The 27,332-nt window shown below is 37.8% G+C and overlaps 1 protein-coding gene across 6 annotated transcripts in view; it reads left to right on the top strand.

The window, feature by feature from the left end:
* The window catches only part of Rpap2 (RNA polymerase II associated protein 2), a 119,350-nt gene extending 93,417 nt beyond the window's left edge, over positions 1-25,933 (top strand). For 3 of the 6 annotated variants that reach the window (XM_047518461.1, XM_047518490.1, XM_047518482.1), the window contains 2 exons: positions 22,077-22,226; positions 25,502-25,933. In XM_047518461.1, coding sequence (XP_047374417.1) covers positions 22,077-22,218 — 142 coding nt within the window. In that variant the 3' untranslated portion in view covers positions 22,219-22,226; positions 25,502-25,933. Of the gene's footprint in view, positions 1-22,076; positions 22,227-22,335; positions 22,451-22,567; positions 23,201-25,501 lie in introns of those variants that run through there. The other 3 variants (XR_007104013.1, XM_047518474.1, XM_047518467.1) reach the window with 3 other exon arrangements.
* Positions 25,934-27,332: the final 1,399 nt, after the last annotated feature.

Raw genomic sequence — 27,332 nt, 5'->3', positions numbered from 1 at the left:
TTGTGTTCTTGATAATAGCCATTCTAATTGGAGTTAGATGAAATCTTAGGGTGGTTTTAATTTGCATTTCTCTAATTACTAGGGGTGATGAGCACTTTTTCATGTATTTGTTGATCACCTATATATCTTCTTATGTGAAGTGTCTGCCCAGTTCCTTAGCCCATTTATTGATTGGGTTCTTTGTATTTTTGGTGTAAAGTTTTTTAAGTTCTTTATAGATTTTGGAGATTAGTGATCTGTCTGAAGTGTGTGTGGAAAAGATTTTCTCCCACTCTGTATGCTTTCTTTTTACATCATTGATTGTTTCCTGTGCTGAGAAAAAAAATTTTAGCTTCAATCTATCCCATTTATTGATTCTTGCTTTTATTTCTTGTGCTATGGGGGTCTTGTAAGGAAGGCTGGTCCTAAGCCAACGTGATGGAGATTCAAGCCTAGTTTTCTATTCGGTGAAGGGTCTCAGGTCTAATTCCTAGATCCTTGATCCATTTTGAGTTGAGTTTTGTACAGGGTGAGAGATAGGGGTTTAATTTCATTTTACTGCATATGGAGTTCCAGTTTTGCTAGTACCATTTTGTTGAAGAGGCTGTCTTTTCTCCATTGTAAGTTTTTGGCACCTTTGTCTAGTATGACATAACTACTTATGTGGGTATGCCTCTGTGTCTTCTATCCTGTACCATTGGTCTACCTGTCTATTTGGGTGCCAATACCATGTCATTTTTGTTACTATTGCTCTATAACAGAGTTTAAGTTCTGGTACTATAATACCTCCTGCATCACTCTTCCTGCCCAGGATTGCTTTAGGTATTCTGGGTCTTTTGTTTTTCCAGATGAATTTCATGAAAAAGCAATCATGAAATCCAGATGAATTCCATGATTGCTTTTTCTGTATCTATGAGAAATGTCATAGGGATTTTAATTGGAATTGTGTTAAATCTGTATAGCACCTTTGGAAGTATGGCCATTTTGATAATATTAATTCTGCCTATCCAAAAACATGGGAGGTCTTTCCGTCTTCTAAGGTCTTCTTCAATTTCTTTCTTTAATGTTTTCACTGTAGAGATCTTTAATGTTTCTTTAATGTTTTCATTGTAGAGATCTTTCACCTCTTTGGTTAGATTGATTCCCAAGTATTTTTTTTTTTTATTTTTGAGGCTATTGTAAATTGAGTTGTTTTTCTCATTTCCCTTTCAGATGTTTCATTGCTTATGTCTAAAAATACTTTAGATTTATGCGTGTTGATTTTATATCCTGCTATTTTGCTGAATTCATTTATGAGGTCTAGAAGTTTTCTGGTGGGGTTTTTTGAATCCTCTAAATATAGAATCATGTCATCAGCAAATAGTGATAGCTTGAGTTCCTCTTTTCCTATTTGTATCCCTTTAATTTCTTTGGTCTGTCTAATTGCTCTGGCTAGTATTTCAAGGACAATGTTGAATAGAAGTGGTGAAAGAGGGCATCCCTGTCTTGTTCCAATTTTTAAAGGGAATGCTTTCAGGTTTTCTCCATTAAGAATGATGTTGTATTAAAAAGATAGTGTACGATGATCAAGTGGGTTTTATCCTGGGGATGCAAGGTTGGTTCAGCATCTGGAAATCAGTAAATGTAATTCACCATATCAACAGACTTAAAGATTTCAATAGATGCAGAAAAAGCATTTGAGAAAATATAGCACTACTTCATGCTCAAAACACTAGAAAAAATAGGGATAGTAGGAACATTCACAACATTGTAAAGGCTATCTATGCTAAGCCTACAGCCAATATCATTCTAAATGGTGAAAAACTGAAAGCATTCCCCCTAAAAACTGGAACAAGGCAGGGATGCCCTCTTTCATCACTTCAACATTGCCCACTTTCAACATTGTCCTTGAAACTCTAGCCAGAGCAATTAGACACAAGAAATTAAAGGGAAACGAATAGGAACAGAAGAACTCAAACTGCCCCTATTTGCTGATGACATGATTCTATATTTAGAAGAGCCGAAAAATTTCACCAGAAAACTTATAGAACTCATAAATGAATTCATTAAAGTAGCAGGATAAAAATCAATGCTCATAAGTCTAATGCATTTTTATTCATAAGTGATGAATCCTCTGAAAGAGAATTTAGAAAAACTACCTCATTCACAATAGCCTCAAAATAAATAAAATACTTGGGAATCAATGTAACAAAAGAGGTGAAAGACCTCTACAATGAGAACTACAGAACACTAAAGAAAGAAAGAAAATCTTAGAAGATGGAAAGATCTCCCATGTTCTTGGATAGGCAGAATTAATATTATCAAAATGGCCATATCACCAAAAGTGCTATACAAATTCAATGCAATTCCAATTAAAATCCCAATGATGTACCTCATAGAAATAGAGCAAGTAATCATGAAATTCATTTGGAAAAATAAGAGACCCAGAATAGCTAAAGCAGTCCTTAGCAGGAAGAGTGAAGCAGGGGGTATCACAATACCAGAACTCCAACTATACTACAGAGCGATAGTAACAAAAATGGCATGGTATTGGCACCAAAATAGACAGGTAGATCAATGGCACAGAATAGAGGACACAGAGACAAACCCAAATAAATACAGTTTTCTCATACTAGACAAAGGTGCCAAAACATACAGTGGAGAAAAGATAGCCTGTTCAGGGCTGAGGATATAGCTCAGTTGGTAGAGTGCTCAGCTGGTAGCGATTTCTTAGAAAACTTGAAATGGAACCACTATTTGATCCAGCTATCCCACTCCTTGGCCTATACCCAAAGGACTTAAAATCAGCACACTACAGAGATGCAGCCACATTAATGTTCACTGCTGCTCAGTTCACAATAACTAGATTGTAGAACCAACCTACATGCCATTCAATTGATGAATGGATAAAGAAACTGTGGTATATATACACAATTATTCAGCCATAAATAAGAATAAAATTATGGCATCTGCAGGCAGATGCATGGAGTTGGAGAATAACATGCTAAGTGAGATAAGCCAATCCCAAAAAACTAAAGAAGGAATGATCTCTCTGATAAGTGGATGATGATACATAATGGGGGGTGGGAGGGATGCAAGAATGGAGGAAGGGTGGATTGTATAGAGGAAAGAGGGATGGGAGGGGTGGGGAGAAGGAAAAATAACAGATTGAGACAAACACCATTACCCTGTGTACATGTATGATTACACAAATGGTATGACTCTACTTCATGAACAACCAGAGAAATAAGTTGTACCTCATTTGTTTACAATGAATCAAAATAAATAAATTATTTTAAAAAATAAAATAAAGAAAAATAAAAAAATGATGGCCGTGGGCTTAGCATAAATAGATTTTACAATGTTGAGCTATGTTCCTACTATCCCTATTTTTTCTAGTGTTTTGAGCATGAAGGGGTGTTGTATTTTATCGAACCCTTTCTCTGTGTCAATTGAAATAACCATATGATTCTTAGCCTTCAGTCTGTTGATGTGATGGATTACATTTATTGATTTCCAGATGTTGAACCAAACTTGCATCCCCACTTGATGAACCCCGCTTGGTTGTGGTGCACTATCTTCTTAATATGTTTTTGGATGTGGTTTGCCAGGATTTTGTTAAGGATTTTTGTGTCTATATTTATCAGAGATATTGGTCTAAAATTTTCTTTCCTTGATGTGTCTTTGTCTGGTTTAGGTATGAGGATGATATTAGCTTCACAGAATGAGTTTGGTATTTTCTGGAATACTTTTAGAAGTATTGGAATGAGTTCTTCTTTGAAGGTCTTGTAGAACTCAGCTGAGAATCCGTCTGGTCCTGGGCTTTTCTTGGTTGGTAGACTTTTGATGACTTCTTCTATTTCATTACTTGATATCAATCTGTTTGAATTGTGTATGTCCTCCTGGTTCAGTTTGGGAGGATCATATGTCTCCAGAAATTTGTCGTTGTCTTTGGCATTTTCTATTTTGTTGGAGTATAGATTTTCAAAGTAGCTTCTCATGTATTTCAGTGGTGTCTCTTGTGATATTTCCTTTTTCATCACGAATTTTAGTAATTTGAGCTTTCTGTCTCCTTCTCTTTGTTAGTATGGCTAAGGGTTTGTCTATTTTGCTTACTTTTCCAAAGAACCAACTTTTTGTTTTGTCAGTTTTTTGAATTGTTTCTTTTGTTTCAATTTCATTGATTTCAGTTCTGATTTTAATTATTTCCTGTCTTCCACTACTTTTGGTGTTGTTCTGTTCTTCTTTTTCTAGGACTTTGAGCTGTAATGTTAGGTCATTTAGTTGTTGACTTTTTATTCTCTTCATGCATGCACTCCATGCAATGAATTTTCTTCTTAGTACCGCTTTCATAGTGTCCCAGAGATTTTGATATGTTGTATCGTCATTCTCATTTATCTCTAAGAATTTTTTTATCTCCTCCCTGATGTTTTCTGTTATCCATGCTTCATTCAATAGCATATTACTTAGTCTCCAGGTGTTGGAGTAATTTCTGTTTTTTATTTTGTCATTGATTTCTAATTCCATTCCATTATGATCTGATACAACACAAGGTAGTATCTCTATTTTTTTGCATTTACTGAGGGCTACTTTGTAGCATAATGTATGGTCTATTTTCAAGAAGGTTCCATGTGCTGCTGAGAAGAAAGTGTATTCACTCATTGATGGATGGAATATTCTGTATATGTCTGTTAAGTCTAAGTTATTGATTGTGTTATTGAGTTCTATGGTTTATTTGTTTAGGTTTCGTTTGGGAGATCTATCCAGTGGTGACAGCGGTGTGTTAAGGTCACCCAGAATTATTGTGTTGTAGTCTAGTTGATTCCTGGAATTGAGAAGGATTTGTTTGATGTACATGGATGCACCATTGATTGGGGCATAAATATTTATGATCGTTATGTCTTCCTGATTTATGGTTCCTTAAGCAGTATGAAATTTCCTTCTTTATCCCTTCTGTCTAACTTTGGCTTGAAGTCCACTTTATCTGAAATAAGGACGGAAACCCCCTCTTTATTACTGAGTCTGTCATGGTAGATTCCTTCCCATCTTTTCACCTTTAGTCTGTGAGATAAGTTTCTCGAAGGCATCATATGGTTGGGTCTTTCTCTTTAGTCCAGTCTACCAGTCTATGTCTTTTGATTGATGAGTTTAGACCATTAACATTCAGGGTTATTATTAAGATATGATTTGTATTCCCAGTCATTTGGGCTGATTTATGGTTTTTAACTTGATTTGGTTTCTCCTTTGATGGGTTTTTCCTTTAAGGTAGTTCCTCCCTTTGCTAACCAACATTGGTGTTTTTCATTTCCTCCTCATGGAATATTTTGCTGAGAATGTTCTGTAGCACAGGCTTTCTATTTGTAAATTCTTTTAAATTTTGTTCATCTTCAAATCTGCTGTGTATAGGATTCTTGGTTGGCAACCATGTTCTTTCAGAGCTTGAAATATGTTGTTCCAGGCCCTTCTAGCATTTAGAGTCTGAGCTGAGAAATCTGCTGATATCCATATTGGTTTCCCCCATATGTAATCTGATGCTTTTCTCTCACAGTCTTCAAAATCCTATCTTTATTTTGTATGTTAGGCATTTTCATTATAATTTGCCTTGGTTTGTATCTGTTGTGATTTTGTACATTTGGTGTTCTGTAAGCCTCTTCTATTTGATTTTCCATTTCATTCTTCAGGTTTGGGAAGTTTTCTGATATTATTTCATTGAAGAGGTTGTTCATTCCTTTGGTTTGTATCTCTGTGCCTTTCTCATTCCCAATAATTCTTAAATTTGGTCTTTTCATGATTTCCCATAGTTCTTGGAGGTTCCATTCATGATTTCTTACCATCTTCTCTGTTTGGGCAACTTTATTTTCAAGATTAAATATTTTGTCTTCATTGTCTGAGGTTCTGTCTTCCATGTGGTCAGTCTGTTGGTGATGCTTTCCATTGATTTTTTTATTTGGTTTATTGTTTCCTTCATTTCAAGGATTTCCGTTTGTTTTGAGAATATCTCTTTGTCAAACTGATCTTTTGCTTCCTGCAGTTGCTCTTTTAACTGCTTATTGGAATAATCATTCATTGCCTGCATTTGCTCTCTTATCTCATCTTTTCCTTTATGAATCATTTTAATTATATATATTCTGAATTTCTTTTCTGACATTTCTTCTATCATGCTATCACTGGATTCTGTTAATATAGAATCTAGGTTTGTTTGGATCATTTTCTTCCCTTGTTTTTTCATGTTGTTCATGTATCTTCCCTCTAGCAGTGCAGATCTGGGGTATTCCAGCTTCTCCCTACAGGCTTATACTGACCCTATAGGTTTCCAAAACCTCTTCTTTAAGGGGGAGGTTAATATTAGCAGTGCCCAATACATATGGTATGTAACCCCAAACCAAATAGCCCCATGAAGACATTAACAATATTGTCATTTTTTTATTGTAAACAAATGGAATACATGTTGTTTCTCTATTTCTACATGGAGTCAAGGCATACCATTTGTGTAATTATAAATTTACATAAGGTAATGTTGTTTGATTCAGTCTGTTATTTTTTCCCTTCCCCCCAACCCCTCCCACCCCTCTTTTCCCTCTATACAGTCCTTTCTTCCTCCATTCTTACCACCCTCCTTATCCCTAACCCTAAACCTAACCCTAACCCTAACGCTAATTCCTCCCACCCCCCATTATATGTCCTCATCCGCTTTTCAGCGAGATCATTCGTCCTTTAGTTTTTTGAGATTGGCTTATCTCACTTAGCATGATATTCTCCAATTTCATCCATTTGCCTGTAAATGCCATAATTTTATCATTCTTCATGGTGGAGTAATATTCCATTGTATATATATGCCACAGTTTCTTTATCCATTCATCAACTGAAGGGCATCTAGGTTGGTTCCACAATCTGGCTATGGTGAATTGAGCAGCAATGAACATTGATGTGGCTGTATCTCTGTAGTATGCTGATTTTAAGTCCTTTGGGTATAGGCCAAGGAGTGGGATAGCTGGGTCAAATGGTGTTTCCATTCCAAGCTTTCTGAGGAATCTCCATACTGCTTTCCAGAGTGGCTGTACCAATTTGCAACCCCACCAGCAATGTATGAGTGTACCTTTTTCCCCACATCCTCACCAACACCTATTGTTGCTTGTGTTCTTGATAATCGCCATTCTAATTGGGGTGAGATGGAATCTTAGGGTAGTTTTGATTTGCATTTCTCTTATTACTAGGGATGTTGAACATTTTTTCATATATCTGTTGATTGCTTGTACATCTTCTGTGAAGTGTCTGTTCCTTTCCTTAGCCCATCTGTTGATTGGATTATTTGTATTCTTGGTGTAGAGTTTTTTGAGTTCTTTATATATTCTGGAGATTAATGCTCTATCTGAAGTATGAGTGACAAAGATATTCTCCCACTCTGTAGGCTCTCTCTTCACATTACTGATACTTTCCTTTGCTGAGAGAAAGTTTTTTAATTTGAATCTATCCCAGTTGTTGATTCTTGCTTTTATTTCTTGTGCTATGGGAGTCCTGTTAAGGAAGTCTGATCCTAAGCCAACAAGGTGAAGGTTTGGACCTACTTTTTCTTCTATAAGATGCAGGGTCTCTGGTCTGATTCCGAGAGAATCCATTTTTGATCCATTTTGAGTTGAGTTTTGTGTAGGGTGAGAGATAGGGGTTTAATTTCATTTTGTTTCATATGATTTTCCAGTTTTCCCAGCACCATTTGTTAAACAGGCTATCTTTTCTCCATTGCATATTTTTGGCACCATTGTCTAGTATGAGAAAATTGTATTTATTTGGGTTTGTGTCCATGTCCTCTATTCCGTACCATTGATCTACCTGTCTATTTTGGTACCAATACCATGCTGTTTTTGTTACTATTGCTTTGTAGTAGAGTTGAAGATCTGGTATTGCAATACCCCCTGCTTTGCTCTTGCTACTGAGGATTGCTTTAGCTATTCTGGATTTTTTATTCTTCCAGATGAATTTCATAATTGCTTGCTCTATTTCTGTAAGGTACATCATTGGAATTTTAATTGGAATCGCATTGAATCTGTATAGCAGTTTTGGTAGTATGGCCATTTTGACAATATTAATTCTGCCTATCCAAGAACATGGGAGATTTTCCATCTTCTAAGGTTTTCTTTAATTTCTTCCTTTAGTGTTTTGTAGTTCTCATTGTAGAGATCTTTCACCTCTTTTGTGAGATTGATTCCCAAGTATTTTATTTTTTTCGATGCTATAGTGAATGGGGTAGTTTTTTAATTTCTCTTTCTGAAGATTCATCACTTAATGTATAAAAATGCATTGGATTTATGAGCATTGATCTTGTAACCTGCTACCTTACTGAATTCACTTATGAGTTCTAAGTTTTCTGGTGGAATTTCCAGGTTCCTCTAAATATGTAATCATTTCATCAGCGAACAGCAATAGTTTGAGTTCTTCTTTTCCAATTCGTATCCCTTTAATTTCTTTGGTTTGTCTAATTGCTCTGACTAGAGTTTCAAGGACGATGTTGAATAGAAGTGGTGAAAGGGGGCATCCCTGCCTTGTTCCATTTTTTAGGGGGAATGCTTTCAGTTTTTCACCATTTAGAATGATATTGGCCATGGGCTTAGCGTAGATGGTTTACAATGTTAAGGAACGTTCCCACTACCCCAATTTTTTCTAGTGTTTTGAGCATGAAGGGATGCTATATTTTATCGAATGCTTTTTCTGCATCTATTGAAATAATCATGTGATTCTTAATTTTAAGTCTGTTGATATGGTGAATGACATTTATTGATTTCCGGATGTTGAATCAACCTTGCATCCCTGGGATAAAACCCACTTGATCATGGTGCACTATCTTTTTAATATATTTTTGTATGCGATTTGCTAAAATTTTGTTGAGAATTTTTGCGTCAATGTTCATTAAGGATGTTGGTCTGAAATTTTCTTTCCTCGATGTGTCTCTGTCTGGTTTAGGAATCAGGGTGATATTGGCTTCATAGAATGAGTTTACGAGGGTTCCCTCCTCTTCTATTTCATGGAATACTTTGAGGAGTATTGGAATGAGCTCTTCTTTAAAGGTTTTGTAGAACTCAGCTGAGAACCCATCTGGTCCCGGACTTTTCTTTGTTGGTAGGCTTTTGATGACCTATTCTATTTCATTGCTTGAAATTGATTTATTTAAGTTGTGTATGTCCTCCTCATTCAGTTTAGGTAATTCATATGTCTCTAGAAACTTGTTGATGTCTTCGAGGTTTTCTGTTTTGTTGGAGTATAGATTTTCAAAATAGCTTCTAATTATGTTTTGTATTTCACTCGTGTCTGTTGTGATATTTCCTTGTTCATCCGAATTTTAGTAATTTGAGTTTTCTCCCTCTTTCTCTTTGTTAGTGTGGCTAAGGGTGTATCAATTTTGTTTATTTTTTCAAAGAACCAACTATTTATTTCAATTTCGTTGATTTCGGCTCTGATTTTAACTATTTCCTGTCTTCTACTACTTTTGGTATTGGTCTGCTCTTCTTTTTCTACAGCTTTGAGCTGTAGTGTTAAGTCATTTATTGTTGATTTCTACTTCTTTTGTTGAATGCGCCCCATGAAATAAATCTTCCTCTAAGTACTGCTTTCATAGTGTCCCAGAGATTTTGATATGATGTGTCTTTGTTCTCGTTTACTTCTAAGAAATTTTTAATTTCCCTCCTGATGTCTTCTGTTATCCATTCATCATATAATAGTGTATTATTTAATCTCCAGGTATTGGAGAAGTTTCTGTTTTTATTCTGTCATTTATTTCTAATTTCAATTCATTATGATCTGATAGAGTACAAGGTAGTATCTCTATCTTCTTGTATTTGCTAACAGTAGCTTTGTGGCATAAAATATGGTCTATTTTAGAGAAGGAGCCATGTGCTGCTGAGAAGAAAGTGTATTCATTCTTTGTTGGATGGTATATTCTATATATGTCCATTAAGTCTAAATTGTTGATTGTGTTATTGAGATCTATGGTTTCTTTATTCAGTTTTTGTTTGGAAGATCTATCCAGTGGTGAGAGAGGTGTGTTAAAATCACCTAGTATTATTATGTTGTGGTCTATTTGATATCTGGAATTGAGAAGGATTTGTTTGACGTACATGGATGAGCCACTGTTTGGGGCATAGATATTTATGATTGTTATATCTTGCTGATTTATGTTTCCCTTAAGCAGTATGCAATGTCCTTCTTTATCCCTTCTGACTAGTTTTGGCTTGAATGAGGATGGATACTCCAGCTTTTTTGCTGTGTCCGTGTGCATGGTATATTTTTTCCCATCCTTTCACCTTTAGTCTATGGGTATCTCTTTCTATGAGGTGAGTCTCTTGCAGGCAGCATATTGTTGGATCTTTCTTTTAATCCAATCTGCCAGTCTATGTCTTTTTTGTTGTTTTGTTGTTGTTGTTGTTGTTGTTGTTGTTTTTTGGTTTTTGGTTTTTTTTTTCTTTTATTGTAAACAAATGGGATACATGTTGTTACTCTGTACGTGGCGTAAAGGCAGTCTATGTCTTTTGATGAGTTCAGGCCATTAACATTCAGGGTTATTATTGTGATATGATTTGTATTCCCAGTCATTTGACTCATATTTGTTTTTGATATGATTTGGTTTCTCCTTTATTTGGCTATTCCTTTAGGCTAGTTCCTCCCGTTGTTGATTTGCATCGTTGTTTTTCATCTATTCCTCATGGAATATTTTGCTGAGAATGTTCTGTAATGCCAGCTTTCTTTTTGTAAATTCCTTTAGCTTTTGTTTTTCATGGAAGGATCTTATTTCATCGTTAAATCTGAAAGTAAGTTTTGCTGGGTATAAGATTCTTGGTTGGCATCCGTTTTCTTTCAGGGCTTGGTAAATGTTGTTCCAGGCCCTTCTAGCTTTTAGGGTCTGGATTGAAAAATCTGCTGATATTCTTATTGGTTTCCCCCTGAATGTAATTTGATTCTTTTCTCTCGTGGCCTTTAAAATTCTGTCTTTATTTTGTATGTTCGGTATTTTCATAATAATGTGCCTTGGTGTGGGTCTGTTGTAATTTTGTATATTTGGAGTCCTATAAGCCTCTTGTACTTGTTTTTCCATTTTATTCTTCAGATTTGGGAAATTTTCTGATATTATTACATTGAATAGATTGTTCATTCCTTTGGTTTGTTTCTCTAAGCCTTCCTCAATCCAAATAATTCTTAAATTTGGCCTTTTCATGATATCCCATAATTCTTGTCATGATTTCTTACTATCTTCTCTGTTTGGTCAACTTTGTTTTCAAGATTAAATATTTTGTCTTCAATGTCTGAGGTTCTGTCTTCCAGGTGTTCTATCCTATTGGTTATGCTTTCTATGGAGTTTTTAACTTGGTTTATTGTTTCCTTCATTTCAAGGATTACTGCTTGTTTGTTTTTTTTTTTTCAGTATCTCTAACTCTTTATTGAAATGATCTCTTGCTTCCCGTATTTGCTGTTTTAACTGTTGATTGGTGCGATCATTTAATGCCTACATTTGCTCTTTCATCTCCTCCTTCAATGCCTGCATTTGCTCTTTCATCTCCTCGTTTGCTTCTCTGATTGTTTTAATTATGTACATTCTGAACTCCCTTTCTGACATTTCTTCTGCTGTGCTGTCATTGGGTTTTATTGATATAGTATCTAGGTTTGTTTGGGACATTTTCTTCCCTTGTTTTCTCATATTGGTCAGATGTCAGTGGGACTCTGAGATATTGCAGATTTCCTCTATTGGCTTATAGTGTCCCTGTAGATTTCCATTGTATCACCTCCCAGCCTTCAGTAGCCTGAAGTCTTGGAGGAACTTGATAATGCAGTGCTTTCAAAGAAAGCTGCCCCTAGCCCGTTAGTGGTTCCAGGGCTTGGAGCTGGTTCTGTGCGGAAAGGCTCTCACTGGGCGGTCTGCTCCGAGAAGCTAGCCTTGAAAGGTGCCTCCTGCCAGAGGGAGCCGGGCTGCTTGGGGAAGTCCCTGGCTGCCCTGTCCTGGTCCCTGAAGCTGCCTGCGGGCTGGAGCTCGCCTCTGGCAGGACTTGGAGCTGGTTCTGTGCAGAAAGGCTCTCACTGGGTGGCCTGCTCCAAGAAGCTGGCCATGTGGTAGGAGCCCACCACCCAAGTGAGCAGGGCTACGTGGGGAAGACTCTAGCTGCCCTGCCCTGCTCTGATAAGCTGCCCCTATCTGGGCCTGCCACCCAGGCCGAGCTTCACCCGGTGGGGGAGACTTACCCCGTGGCTCTATTTTAGTCCGAGTCTCTCAATGCCTCCCCTTCTTAAATCCTGGGTTCTAGAGCGACTGGAGATGCAGTCACTCTCTAGTCCGCCATCTTGGATCGCCCCGTGGAAAGCAACAATATTGTCATAATAAACAGAATGAGTTCAGGTATTATCTACAGTATAACAAATAGATTTGCAATAAAGTCTGTAGTTTCTAATGGAGGACAAAGAGGATGGGGAGGGGTGTAAGATGTAGCTGTTAATGGGATAAGAAAAGAGTATATAGAAGTTCTAGATTGTAGAATGAGTGAAAGTGTAATCAAAAGAAGTTGGTTGTTAGCATGAGAAAAGGGAGAAAGAGACTCACGAAACAGGTAAACAAAAGGAAAATAGAGCGAGAAAAGTAAAGAAATAAAAACTTTAAAATTTTCAGGACTGGGGAGATAGCTCAGCTGGTAGAGTGCTTGCCTCGCAATCACAAGGCCCTGAGTTCGATCCCCAGTACCGCAAAAAAATAATCTATACTGTAATAGTCATATGGTATCAAATCTCCCAGTCTTCTGTAGCCTGATGTATGAGAGGTACTTGACAATGAGCTTCCAGTCTCTAGCAAATCAGGATGAGATTTGCCCCACCTAAAGATGGGAGCTACCGCTTCCAGGATAATCCAAGATGGCCACTCTGGGTTCCAAATATGTTGGCAAATGGGGAGCTGTAGCTCGGGATGTGGCTGTGGTCAGCTGGAGGTCCTGGCGGCAGGTATCACTTGATCAGTCTGGGGGTCCCAGAGGCAGGGAGTGGTCAGTTGGACTGAGGGGTCCTGGAGATGGTGCTTGGTCAGTCTGACCAGGGGTCCTACAGGTCCTGGGTCTTGTCTCAAAATGGCGGCAGCCACGTGTATCCCAACCTGCCGGTACTATGACACTGGACTTTCAGGCAACAGCATTCAGCTGGTGCTCTGCTGGCAGTCTTCAGTCTGTTGGCTGCTGTCAGACGATCAGCAGGTGAACCTCTGGCAGTGGGTGATGGGTAGGTGAAAGGCAGGCAGTGGGCAGGCAAGAGGCAGGCAAATGGTGAATGATAGGCGCCAGTGAGCAATCTGCACTCAAAGAGTAGTCGATATATCTCACTAATTTTTTTATTTGAGTTTTATTCCCCCTTGACTAATCTAGCTAAAGGTTTGTTAGTTGTATTTTGTCAATTTTATCTTTTCAGAGAACCAACTCTTTATGTCCACTGATCTGTTGTATTATTTTTTAGTCTCATGTCTGCTCTGATCTTTGTTATTTCTTTCTTCCTTCCAATTTTTGGTTGGTTTGTTTTGCTTTTCTAAGTCCTTAAGATGTAGCATTAGGTTGTTTATTTGAAATTTTTTTGTGTTTTTTTGTTTTTTGTTTTTTGTTTTTGTTTTATTGATGTAGGCACTTACTGCTATACCATTTTCCATTTTCTTTTTCCATTTATCTGTTGAGGGGCACCTAGGTTAGTTCCATCGTTTGGATATTAATTGAGCTGCTATAAACATTGATACTGCATCTTTGTATTATGCTAATTTTAACTTCTTCGGATATATACTAGAAGTGGTATAACTTGGTCAAATGGTGGTTCCATTTCTAGTTTCTTGAGGAATTTCCTTATTACTTTCTAGAGTAGTTGCACCAATTTGAAGTCCCACTAGCAATGTGAGTGTACCTTGTTCCCCACATCCTTGCCAACATTTATCGTTACTTGTATTCTTGATTGTTGCCATTCTGACTGGAGTGAGATGAAATGTCAGTGCAACATTAATTTGTATTTCTCTAATTGCTAGAGATGTTGAACATTTTTTCATATATTTCTTGACTATTGATATGTCTTCTGTGAAGTGTTCAGTTCTTTTGCCCATTTATTGATTAGATTATTTGTTTTTATGGTGTTAATTTTTGATTTATTTATATATCCTGGAGATTGATGTTCTATCTGAGGTACAGGTGGCAAAGATTTTCTCCCATTCTGTAGGCTCTCTCTTCATGCCCTTGATTGTTTGCTTTGCTGTGATGAAGCTTTTTAGTTTGATACCATCCAATTTATTGATTCCTGATTTTACTTCTTGCACTTTAGGTGTCTTGTTGAGAAAGTTGGTTCCTAAACCAACATGATGGAGATTTGGACCTATGTTTTCTTCTAGTAGGCACAGGGTCTCTGGTCTAATGCCTAGGTCCTTGATTCACTTCGAGTTGAGTTTTGTGCAGGGTGAGAGATAAGGGTTAAATTTCATTCTGCTACATATGGATTTCCAGTTTACCCAGCATCATTTGTTGAAGAGGCTCTCTTTTCTCCAAAGTATGTTTATGGCACCTTTGTGTAGGATGAGATAACGGTTCTTGTGTAGGTTTGTCTCTATGTCTTCTGTTAAATTTCACTGGTCTTCACGTCTGTTTTTGGTGCCAACACTGTATTGTTTTTGTTACTATAGCTCTGTTGTATAATTTAAGGTCTGGTATTATAATGCCTCTTGCTTTGCTTTTTTAAGGATTTTTTTGGCTATTCTGTGCCCCTTGTTTTTCCAAATGAATACATGACTGCTCTTTCTATTTCTATGAAGAACATCATTGGGATTTTAATAGGACTACATTAAATCTGTATAGCACTCTTGATAATGTGGCCATTTTGACAATATTTTTTTTTATTTTATTTTATTTATTTTTTTTGCAGTGCTGGGGATTGAACTCAGGGCCTTGTACTTGCAAGGCAAGCACTCTACCAACTGAGCTATATCCCCAGCCCCCCATTTTGACAATATTAATTCTGTCTATCCAAGAACATAGGAGATCGTTCCATCTTCTAAGGTATTCTTCAATTTCTTCCTTTAGCATTCTGAGGTTTTCATTGTAGAGTCTTTCAACTCTTTTGTTAGATTGACTACCAAATTTTTTTTTTTTAAGCTATTGTGAATGGAATAGTTTTCCTAATTTCTCTTTCAGCTGATTCATCTTTGGTATACAGGAACACAACTGATTTATGGGTGTTGATTTTATATCCTGCTACTTTGCTGAATTTGTTTATGAGTTCTAGTTCTCTGGTAGAGTTTTTTCAGAACTCTAAATATAAGATCATGTCATCAGCAAATGGGGATAGTTTGAGCTCTTCTTTCCTATTCCCATCCCTTTTTTTATTTTGCCTGATTGCTCTAGCTAGAGTTTCAAGGACTGTACTGAATAGAATTGGTGAAAGAGGACATCTCTGTCTTGTTCCTTTTTTTGGGGGGGGAGGGAGCAGGGGAGTGAATGCTTTTCAGTTTTTCTCCATTTAAAATGATGTTGGCCTTAGGTTTAATGTATGTAATTTCTACAATGTTGAGGTATGTCCCGACTATCCCTGGTTTTTCTAGTGTTTTGAACATGAATGGATGCTGTATTTTGCCAGATGCTTTTTTGCTCTATTGAGATAATCATGTGATTCTTGTCTTTAAGTCTATCGATGCAGTGAATTACATTTATTGATTTCCATATGTTGAACCAACCTTGCATCCCTGAGATGAATCCCACTTGATCATGGTACACTCCTTTTAGTATGTTTTTTTATGTGATTTGCTAGTATCTTATTAAGAATTTTTGCGTCTATCTTCATGAGGGATATTGGTTTGAAGTTTTCTTTCCTTTATGTGTCTTGTCTGGTTTTTATATCAGGGTGATACTATTTTCCCAAAATGAGTTTGGAAGGGCCCCTCCTTTTCTATTTCATAGAATAATTTGAGGAGGATTGATGTTAGTTCTTTAAAGGCCTGGGAGAACTCGGCTGAGAATCCATCTTGTCCTTGGCTTTTCTTTGTTGGTAGACTTATGATGGCATCTTCACTTTCAGTGCTTGAAATTGATGTGTTTAAATTTTCTGTGTCCTTCATACTCCTCATTGATTTTTTTGGTTAATTTTTTTATTCCAATTTAATTATTTTGTCTCTTATTTTAATTATTTTCTTTCTTCTACTTTGGATGTTGATTTGTTATTCTTTTTCTAGGGCCTTGACATGTAAGTTAGGTTATTTATTTGGTGATTTTCTATTCTTTTAATGAATGAGCTCAGTGCAGTGAATGAACTTTCCTCTTAGAGAACCACCTTCATAGCATCCCAGAGATTTTGGTATGTTGTGTTGCTATTTTCATTTACCTCTATATATTTTTTTATTTCACCCCTGATTTCTTCTGCTACCCATTGGTCTTCCTGTAGTGTATTTTTTAGTCTACAGGTGTTAGAATAGCTTCTATTTTTTATTTCATCTTGATTTCTAATTTAATTCTATTTTGATCTGATCGAATGCAAGGTATTATCTCTATTTTTTTGTGTTTGGTAAGAATTACTTTGTGGCCTAAGATATGCTGTATTTTATAAAATGATCCATATGCTGCTGAGAAAGAAATGTATTCAGTCATTGATGTATGAAATATTCTATTTATGTCTGTTGTCTAAATTTTTAATTACTTTTTTTAATTCTATAGCTTCTTTATTTAGTTTTTGCTTGGAAGATCTATCCAGTGATGAGAGAGGCATGTTAAAATTACACAGTGTTACTGTGTTATGTTCTATTTGATTCTTGAAATCGAGAAGAGTTTCTTTGATGTATGTAGATGCTCCGTTGTTGGGGGCATAAGTATTTATGACTGTTACATCATATTGATATATAATTCCCTTAAGGAGTATGAAATGACCTTCTTTGTCCCTTCTGATTAACTTTGTCTTGAAGTCTGCTTTCTATGACATGAGGATAGAAACCCCTGCCTCTTTACAAGATCCATGTGAATGTTTTTTCCCATCCTTTTACCTTCTGTCTGTGAACCTCTTTGCCTGTGAGGTGTGTCTCTTAGAGACAGCATATTGTTGGGTCTTGTTTTTTAATCCAGTCTGCCGGTCTCTGTCTTTTGATCGGTGAGTTTAGTCCCCTTACATTCAGTGTTATTGAGAAATGATTTTTATTTCCTGTCATTGTGATTTACTTCTGATTTTTAATTTGAATTAGTTTCTTCTTTGATTGACTATTCTTCTAGTGTATGTCCTCCCTTTGATGATTTTCAATTTTTATTTTTCATTTCTTCTTCATTAAATATTTTATTAAATATGTTGTGTAGTGTAGGCTTTCTAGTCATGAGTTCTTTTAACTTTTGTTTACCATGGAAGGTTTTTATTTCATTGTCAATTCTGAAACTTAGTTTTTCTTCATTGGCATCCATTTTCTTTCAGAGCTTGGGTATATATTATTCCAAGACCTAGCTTTTAAGGTCTGGGTTGAGGAAATCAGCTGAGATTTAGATTGGTTTACCTCTAAATGTGACATATCATTTTTTTCTAGCAGCCTTTAAAATTTTGTCCTTAATCTGTATGTTAGGAATAATGTGCCATGGTGTAGGTTTATTATAATTTTGTACATTTGGGGTCCTAGAAACCTCCAGTATCTGATTTTTCATTTCATTCTTAAGGTTTCAGGAAATTTTCTGATATTATTTCATTGAAAAGTTTGTGCATTCTTTTGGTTTATTTCTCTGAGCCTTCATCTATCCCAGTAAATCTTATATTTGGTCTTTTCATGTTAGCCCATATTTCTTGGAAGTTCTCTTCATGGTCTCTTAACATCTTTTCTCCATGGTCAACTTTATTTACAAGATTATACATTTTGTCTTCATTGCCTGAAACTGTCTTCCATGAGGTCTAATCTTCTGGTAATGCTTCCCATTGAACTTTTAATTTGGTTTATTTATGCCTTCATTTCAAGGATTTCAACTTGATTTTTCTTTTTAGAATATCTGTCTCTATATTGATCTTTCACTTCCTGTGTTTTCTATCTGATTTCACCATCCTTACCTTGCAGATCAGTTTAACTGTGAATTTTCTAAACTCCTTTTCTGACATTTCTTCTACTGTGGTGTGTTGATGGATTCTGTTATTCAAATATTTTGGTTCATTTGTGGTGGTTTTTTCCCTTCCTTTTTCATATTGTTTGTGTGTCTATCCATCTAACAGCATGGATCTGAGGTAACAGAATTTCTACTCTGTGACTTACAGTGTCCCTGAAGGTTTCGAGTATCTCACAGTTTTGGGAGAGACAAATAATAACCACCAATGCAAACAATATACAGCATTAAAACAAATATTTCCTACTATGACAACTATAGTGTTTTCACAGTAAACAGAAATAATGTTACCAGTTATCGCCAAGAGTAAATACAGTAAGTTTCCAAAAGGGTTTACAAATTTTGAATGGTGAACAGTGAGAGAACAGAAGAGATGTAGGATGTGATGATTATGAGGGAGGAGGAGAGAAAGTAGAAGTAAAAAACTAAAGGAAGAGTGAAAGAAAAATAGAGTTTATTAACCGAAGAAAAGAAAGAATCAAGGGAAATGGATGAGAGGAAAAATGTGTATAAAATAATTTTTTTAAAATTTTAAAATAATATAGGAATACAAAACAAAACCAAAATATAATAATCAAACATCCTAACCCTAAAGACTGAGCCATGAAAAATAACCACCTTCAAAATATGTTAGAAATGAGAAGAGACAAATATGTGTAAGTGTCCATGAACCATTCAGCTCACAATTAAACAGAAAAAAATGAATAGTTCCTGATGAAAAGTTTAAGAATTATTTCCATTGGATTTCAGAGAATTCTTGGCTTCCCTTCTCAGTAGTGTTAAGTGGGGTGGACTGGAGTGTGATGTCTGTTCCACCCTCAAGGTGGTGTCACTCGGAGTTTTATGTGAGAGGAGAGCCTGTAGGCAGAGCTCCTGGAAGCAGGGTTTAGGCCTAGGTAGGCTCCACATTCTTCATTGAATGGCCATTGGTCTAAAGATTTTAAATCAGGGAACTTCCAGGGCCCAGCAATTGCTATCCACACTGGAAGGCTACACCCCAGAAATCTTCCTTAGATTTCCCTTGTGCAGGGAAGAACCAATCTTTTGTCCCCTCCATCACCCACAGACCCTGCGTTTCCTGGTCCCCAAACTCAGTCACTCCCATCCCTACCCTCTTGAATTCCCAGCCAGGCACATCCCTCCCAGCTGGTCCTGTGAGCTGCCAGACTCTAGAAGTGGAAGGAGCCGGGTGGGTTCTCATGACCAGTATTCCCCTGTGTAAGCCCCTCTCCATGTCTGATTTTTTTCCTGGTCACTTAGGCACTCTCACTGTCATGCAGTGTGGATTTGCCACAACTATATTTCAGGCCCAGTTTGGGTTTGCTAGCAGTCAGCTCCCACAGCTACTGGCCTATGTAGCACAGCTACAAAGTGACTCCTTCTGTCCTCCCCTGGCAGCTGGGAAAGATGTGGCTTCCTTCCCTCACAAAGATGTTATTCAGTACAACTTTAGTCCAGTAATGTCTTTGATCTTTGATCTTTTCACTACTTAGACATACGAGAGGCCTCCTAAAAATGCGGGTTCCTTTAATTCCCTTATCCCTCCACTTTGTTTGCAGGGGGACCTCCCTCTGCATGGCTCCAGTGGCAACAGAAACAGAGGTCACAGTGATGGCACACAGGATTTCCTCATTTTATTATATCCAACCTCCTGAGTCCCCGATCTGCTTTGAATGTCCAGTATTAATTCCCAGTCAAGTCCCTTTTTTTTTTCCAACCCACCTTACTGAGAAGTTCCCTGTCTGCTTTCTTGGTTTCATGCCATGGAGCAGCCAAGAAAGTGGCCTCCTCTATTCCACCACCTTCCACCAATCTCTTTTAAATTTTTATCAGGCATTTTATCCATTTTAATTTCTTGAACCTGTTGCTAGAGAGTTAGGTTCTTTGGATAATGTCACATTACCTTGTTTTTTCCTGTTACTTACACCCCTGGGTTGATATTTGTGGGTACATCAGACATCTCTGCCCATTTTGTGAGGTAGTCTTCTTAGGGGCTTTTTTTTTTTTTGGAAGATGTGTCTTAATTTGTCTTTCATTCTATCTGGGCACCATAACATGGTGTCCCTATAACTTAGTTGACTATGATTGATGACTTTGGGCACAAAGTATACTGTGGCAGAGTCAGAGCGATCCATTGTCTCTTTGGCCATGCAGATGAGATAGGTCAGCCATTCAGGCAGGTGTGCAGGCAGCAGTGGGTGTGGAGTGCTGTGCGGCTACTCCTACAGTGGGAATGGTGGCCCCTATCAGGTGATGGAGGTTTCCTCAGGCACTGCTGATACCAGTCTCCTGCTAGCAAGGGCCTCTGGCACAGTGGCCCCAGCAGTTGTGAGGGGTCTAAAGCACTTGTCCTCCAACTAATATGATGCAGGTCCAGATGCTGCCTCTCAGTGGTGAGAACTACAGTGCCCCCTCTGTGGCACTTACACCCAGACCTGACAACAGTGCATAGTTAGATCAGGTGATGGCAGGGCACTGGCAAGAACTACTTAGGAGGTGTGGCAGCAGGAGCATGGTGTTCTGCTCTGCCACTGTAGTGGCAGCATCCACCCGGAAGCAGGACCATGAATGAAACCAGCCAAAATTCCTCTCAGGCACCCCTTTAGCCTTGCATGCTTTGGCAGTAGGGCAGTAGCATGCCTTGTGGGGAGAGTAGAAGTGGAAAACTCAGGTCCTCGTCCCATCCTGTCAGTAACAGGCATCCAAGTCTGATAACAGTGGGGAGCAGCAGCAGGAACAAAGTGGGCACCAACTCCACATGCACCTGACCCCACCCTTGGTCTCAGAGGGCAAGTACTTTGATCTGCTTCCCAAAGGCAGCACCCTCCATTCTCTACGTTGCAACACCCATCCCCTATAGTACAGGGCACCCAGCAGGCTTAGGTCACAGTCACTCTGCTGGAGCACATTGCGTTCACAAGGCTACTGCCTTCTCCTCACACTACAAACAGTGCACCCAGGGATGGGAATGTGCAGAGGTTTCTAACCCCTACAGTAGTTCAGACTCAGACAGTGGTATACTTTATCAAGATGGCTCCTGGCTACAGTGTCTTGTGACATCACTGGGAGATGAGGTGAGATCCTTTTCTAAAACAAGGCTACTATGCAGATTTCAGGTTACTTACCTAAGTGGACTGCCAGCCTAAGAGGATTGTAAACTTTCCAGTACATAGGATTGCCAGCATCCACAATGAAACAGTTTGCTGAAAGTCCCTTTTTTACTCTTATCTCTACAAAAGAGTGATTCCCTCTCCCCCAGCTATGAAGATACCAGGGTATTTTGTTTCTCTTAGTTTGTGGTTGTCTCAGGTTTCTCAGTCTTCCAACCTCTTGCTGATTTCTAGTGTTCTCTCATGGTCACTCACCTCAAAATGTATGTATACACCTGTTACTTTGGTACTTTGTGGAGGAGGGGGTAAGAACTGGTATCTCTATTAAACAATTTTGAATCTCCTATATTGCTTGTTTTAAAAAAAATCTTGATTACTGATCATAATCAGTGAAAATTAATTCAAAGATTCCATTATATACAGTCAATCTTTAGGGGTATTTAGCAGAGATGGTTAGAGAAAAAAGTATATTGTTCCATATGAAGTTGATATTAAATGCCTTGTGGGACCTAACCCATTTCATGTTTTAAAAGTTAAAATGTTCAGGTTTCATCCAAAAGGTAATCTTGTTCATTGTTTATTATCCTTTCTTCAGGTGGTATAATCCACTATAAACTTTTTAAAGCTGTACCCAACTCTAAACTCTTGGGGATCCATTCCCCAAATGGAAGGAATCCATTTTCTTTCCTAAACAGAATTTTAGTAGTTTTTGCTTGATTATGAAGAACAAGTTAACATTAGTAGATTCAGGCTTTTACACTTCTTTCTGTAGTTAACAATATTTGATCTTTCCTCTCTCTGGGAATGTTATTACATCAAAGTGACCTCATTATCCTCTCAAAATCCTCTCTCTCATTATCCTCTCAAAATCCTCCCTCTCATTTCATACATGTACATTTAGTATTTTTGGTTGTTTCAGATTGACCCCAATTCTTGGCATTCAGAAGCATTCTCCAAAAAATGTGGTGTTTACACAGTTCATAGCCACCCTGCTTGAAGAATTACATTTAAAGAATGAAGACCTTGAAAATTTAACAGTCATATTTAGAACCAGCTGTTAATCAGAGTGGTAAGTTGTATTTTACTTTTTTTTTTTTTCAATTGTTGCCTATATGGATTCTCTTTATATTGGAAATTTTTTATTTATTTTTTTTATGATGCTGGGGATGGAATCCAAGGCCTCACATATGGTAGGCAAGTGTTCTACCACTGAGCTACACCTCTAACCCCATTTTGGAAATTTTAAAAATGAAGTGAAGACCTCAGGATGCCCTCAACTTGCTAAAGGACATGGTAATGTCTTAGTTCTCAGCTGCATCAGTCACTTCTATATAGTTTTCTTACTTTGTGCCCCATCCTATTGCCATTTCTGCTTTATGGGCCACAGCAGTTCTGTTTCTTACATTCCAGGAAACTCCATTATCAACTACTAGAGCCCAGGCCATCCCACATGTCCCATCTGATAAATTCCTTCCCCGGAAATAGCAATTTACTCCAACCAGCTACTGCAGGGATCGATTGTGAACATCCTCATCCTGCTACCCTTTGAATGAAATCACCCCCTACCCAGCTAGTACTTTGGTCATCTCATGTGCAGATAAGTAATCAAATTTACATGTCTGGTTTTGCTGAATCTTAATCCTGCTCCCAAATAGATAGCTCTTTCCTTTCCTAAGTCCCCACCTCTTTCAGAATTGCCCATCAGAATATCCCCTAACTCCATATCTCTTCCTCCCTTCTTTCTTCTCATGCTTCCAAGTGCTCAGATATAGATTTAATGTTACAGTTGAAAGAATTCATACTAAATTATAATTTTTATAAAAGCAATAAAAAATGCATTATGAAATAAAAATTAAGCAATATAGAGTTGCATAATAATAAAAAAAATTCCCCTCTCACCTCTGCATCCAATCCTGCCTCTTTCCCTGAAGCACACTTAATAATATTTTTATATATTTGGGGAGACGGGTAGTGAGGATTGAACTCAGGGGCACTTGACCACTGAACCACATCCCTGTTTTCTATTTTATTTAGATACAGAGTCTCACTGAGTTGCTTGGCACCTCCCCATTGTTGAGGCTGGCTTTTAACTCACAATACTCCTACCTCAGCCTCCTGAGCTGCTGGGATATTTTAATATTTTTATTATTTGAATTTTATAAAACAATCTTCAGGAAAATATTTTAAGGATATTTAAGAGAGGCATTTTAGGTAAAAAAGAACAGGGGATAGGGGTGCAACTTAGTGGTAAAGTGTTTGCTTAGGAAGCATAAAACCCTGGGTTTGATACTTCAAAAGAAGTATACTTCTTCAAAAACCCATACTTCAAAAGAAGAAGTGGGGGGAAGACCAGCATCCCTTCATTGAACCTGCTAGTGAAGAGAATATAAGGAAATAGCATTGTAACTGCCTCCAGTGGCCTTTTCAAGTAATCCTGCTACCCTGAAGACCCTGTAAAGCAAAAGCTTTTATTTAGGGAGTGAGCTCAGATTGGTTTATATAAAGATAGCATTCCAAGGCCTTTAAAGAATGAAGAGGTTAGAATGTTTTGTTATACAGTGAATGTTAGTCCAAATCATCATGATTCATTAAACCCTAAGGCTATTGAAGTTCTTCTAGACTCACTTTGATTAATGGATACCAATTAAGAATTATTTTAATTAGCATAATTTAAACTTATATGTAAACAGATGGTGTTAAAGTGGTTTTAAGAACTTTCAACAGTGGACTTCAATGGACTTAATTCCTGTGTGATTCATTTACATTGTTCATTTGCAAAAGTAATCGAAGGTTAATCTTGGCACAGACTTTGCACTATTATTATAAAGGATCATGAATGAATGAGGCCTTTTTACATAGTTTTCCATATGAGAAATGGAGATGCATGTGAGTAGGTGGATAGCTTTTTTCTTTTTCTGTGGACTTTATAAACCATGGTAAATTTGAGTCTAAAGATTTTAATATTGAGGAACTTCAAGATTACTGCTAGTGTACATTAATATGCTTTCAGTTACAAATAACTGGGGGAGGGGGGAATTCAACTCTAACTAGCTTTTGTTATGGTGGTATATTATCTTTTGCTACTTAACAGATCACTCCAAAACTTAGTGGCTCTATTGAGCTTGGAACCTCTGCTTCAAGGTCTCTGATGAGGTTGCAGTTAAGGTGTCTACTGTGGCTGCAACTCTAGCACACATGGGCAAGGGAAAGGGTTCCTGTCAGAGGGATGTACTGACTGCGAAATAAAAGCTAAGAAATATGTATATATATATATATGAAAGACAAAAGGCAGGGGTGTGACCGATTGAGCGGTCCAGAAGGGTCTGGCTCTAACAAAGGAAGGAGTCTGTGCTTGCTTTATTTATAGCAGTACAGATCAAAGGGGATGTGCAGGAGCTTCTCTGAGGAAAACAGGATGGGGGTTGGAGGTAAGCAGGCCATGTGGCTCTAAGTGGGTCACTCCCATCTATGGGTGCCTGTACTCGAACCTGAGTGGTGAGCTAATGCAGAATACCACGACTCAGTCATTCTCGAACAGTCAGTATCCAACTGTAAGTTCCTAAGGCCAGATATTTCTGGTTAATGGCTCAAACTTTGGCCAGTTCTCAAGGAGTCATGGATGGCTTGCCGCATGCAACATCATGTGAAACCACAACCAGAAGATGAACTCCTTTCAAGCTCACTAGTGTGACTGTTGGCTATATTTAGTTTCTCACAGATTGTTTAACTCGGGGCCTCAGTGTCGGCCTCTTTGTATCATACCTCATAACATGATATCTGTCATCCCTCAAGGTGAGCAAATGAGATGATGCCCAAGATGGAAGACACAGTCTTTTAGTAACTCATGCCAGAATGGACATCCCATCACCTTTGCTATATTCTGTTAGAAACTAGGTCCAGCCCCCAGTCAAGATGAAAGTTTTGTATAAAGATATGTTTACCAGGAGGTAGCATTCATCAGGAAACATTTTAGAAACTACCAGAAGTTGGCAAAATTGTTCAGTAGTTCCCAGTTTTATACATAGCATACCACATGGTCCTACTGAGTCTTGAACATCACACTAATCAAGGACATCCCTGAATTAATCCATGTGGCCTGGGGAATGCTGTGGGCCAACCGTATCATTCTGACATGAAGGAGAGAAGCAGGATTTTCTAACTGATGTAAGTCAATCAGGGCCTAGCCCTAGAGTTGAATACATAGTTGAATCTCTTCCACCCAAACCACTGTTGCTACATAATGAGAAAGAAATGCAATGTGTATTGCAAGGACAACACAGCATCTATAATACCTGGTGAAATACTTAAGGTGTTTTATTCAAATTATCCTTTTTTGCTTTATAGGTATAATTCAGGAAGACAGACTAGAAGATGAACTTTTACTCACCATATCTGGAATTCGAGCCATAGCAATGGTTGGTGGTGACTGATAATTAGTCTTGTTTTAACTGAGTTTTACTTTCTCAGGTTTCATCCCACTCACCCTCCCACTTCCGGGTCCCTAATCTAAAGAGGACAACTTCTCCAGTTAGAAGAGAACCATTACTCCAACAAGGATAACCAACTCCTGCATCTACCTACAAGATATAGTTGGACTATTGTTTTTTGTATTTGGAAAGGAAAATAGAAGTCATAAGTTGAAACTTGAATATTCAAGAGACCTCTAGATACTTCTTGCCATCATCAGTTAAAAAAAAAAAAGTTTGAGAAAATTACCATTTGCACCTTCTAATTAAAGAATAGCAAATAATTAAGCCAATAGATACTAAGATGGAAACTTTTAGAAGTCTAGTCATTCTGTGTGCAGTGGTGCATGCCCATAATTCCAGTGATCAAGAGGCTGAGGCAGGGGGGCTGGGGAGATAGCTCAGTCGGTAGAGTGCTTGCCTTGCAAGCACAAGGCCCTGGGTTCGATCCCCAGCACCCCAAAAAAAAAATTAAAAAAAAAAAAAAAAAAAAAAAAGGCTGAGGCAGGAGGATTGCAAGTTCAAGGCAAACCTCAACTCAGCAAGACTCTGAATAACTAAGTGAGACCCTGTCTCAAAAATTAAAAGGTCAGAGGATGTAGCCCAGTGCTAAAGTGTCCCTGGGTTCAAACCCCAGACATAACACCTGATATCAAAAAATAAATAAATAAGAAGTATTTCATTATTTTTCAAAAGCTAACTCTGCTGGGGCTGGGGTTGTGGCTCATTGGTAGAGTACTCGCCTTGCATGCATGAGGCCCTGGGTTTGATCCTCAGCACCACATAAAAATAAATAAACAAAATTAAGGTATGGTGTCCACCTACAACTAAAACAAAATAACTGGGGGGAGGGGGGGAATCTAACTCTACTGTAAAGCAGTCCTGAGCAATATGGTTAACCTCTCAAGTCCAAATTGGGAGAATCCCAGAACTTTTGGAATCAGGGATATTTTTTGGAAATTTAAAAAGGCATCTAGTTTGTTTTCAAGAGAGATGATCTCTAGCATTTAGATTGCTTTTCAAAATATCAAGGATGCAAGTTAGCTGGACCTCCACAGCACTTGGAGGGGACTCAGACAATTTGCAGAGCTTTACTAAGAAGCCAAGAAAAAGAGATTTAAAAAGCACCCTAAAGGAATGGGGACACTCAGTGGGCCAGCGGGTACAGATATGAATTCTCTTCTTGGCTCTACCAGTAATTAGCTCTGTAGCCAAGTTACCTAAACTTTCTAGATTTCTGTTCTCTGTGAAATAAGACCATAGGCCATATAGTCTATTGAAAGGACTGCCAAAACTAAAACTCCACACAGACATAGGCTGCTACTTCCCTGTTGTTGGTCTTGGGCACCTTTTTTTAAAGTCTCATTTGACTGGATGAGGACCTAATCATAACAAAAAATTAGTGTACTAGAACTAATCAAATTCAGGTTCACAGGCACACGCCTATAATCCCAGTGGCTTAGGAGGCTGAGGTAGGAAGATTCCAAGTTCAGTATCAGCCTCAGCAAAAGCAAAAGCGAAGCATTAAGCAACTCAGTGAGATTCTGTCTCTAAATAAAATACAAAATAGGGCTGGGGATGTGGCTCAGCAGTTGAGTGCCCCTGAGTTCAATCCCCAATAACCCCCAAGGAAAAAAAAAAAAAGGTTCAAATTCAGAGATTATAATATCAGTATACAAAAAACAGTTGTTTTTGTGTACTAACAATGA

The sequence above is a fragment of the Sciurus carolinensis genome, chromosome 1 (genome assembly GCF_902686445.1).
Source record: "Sciurus carolinensis chromosome 1, mSciCar1.2, whole genome shotgun sequence".
Lineage (NCBI taxonomy): Eukaryota > Metazoa > Chordata > Mammalia > Rodentia > Sciuridae > Sciurus > Sciurus carolinensis.
This window is presented reverse-complemented; position numbering and strand designations above follow the sequence as displayed.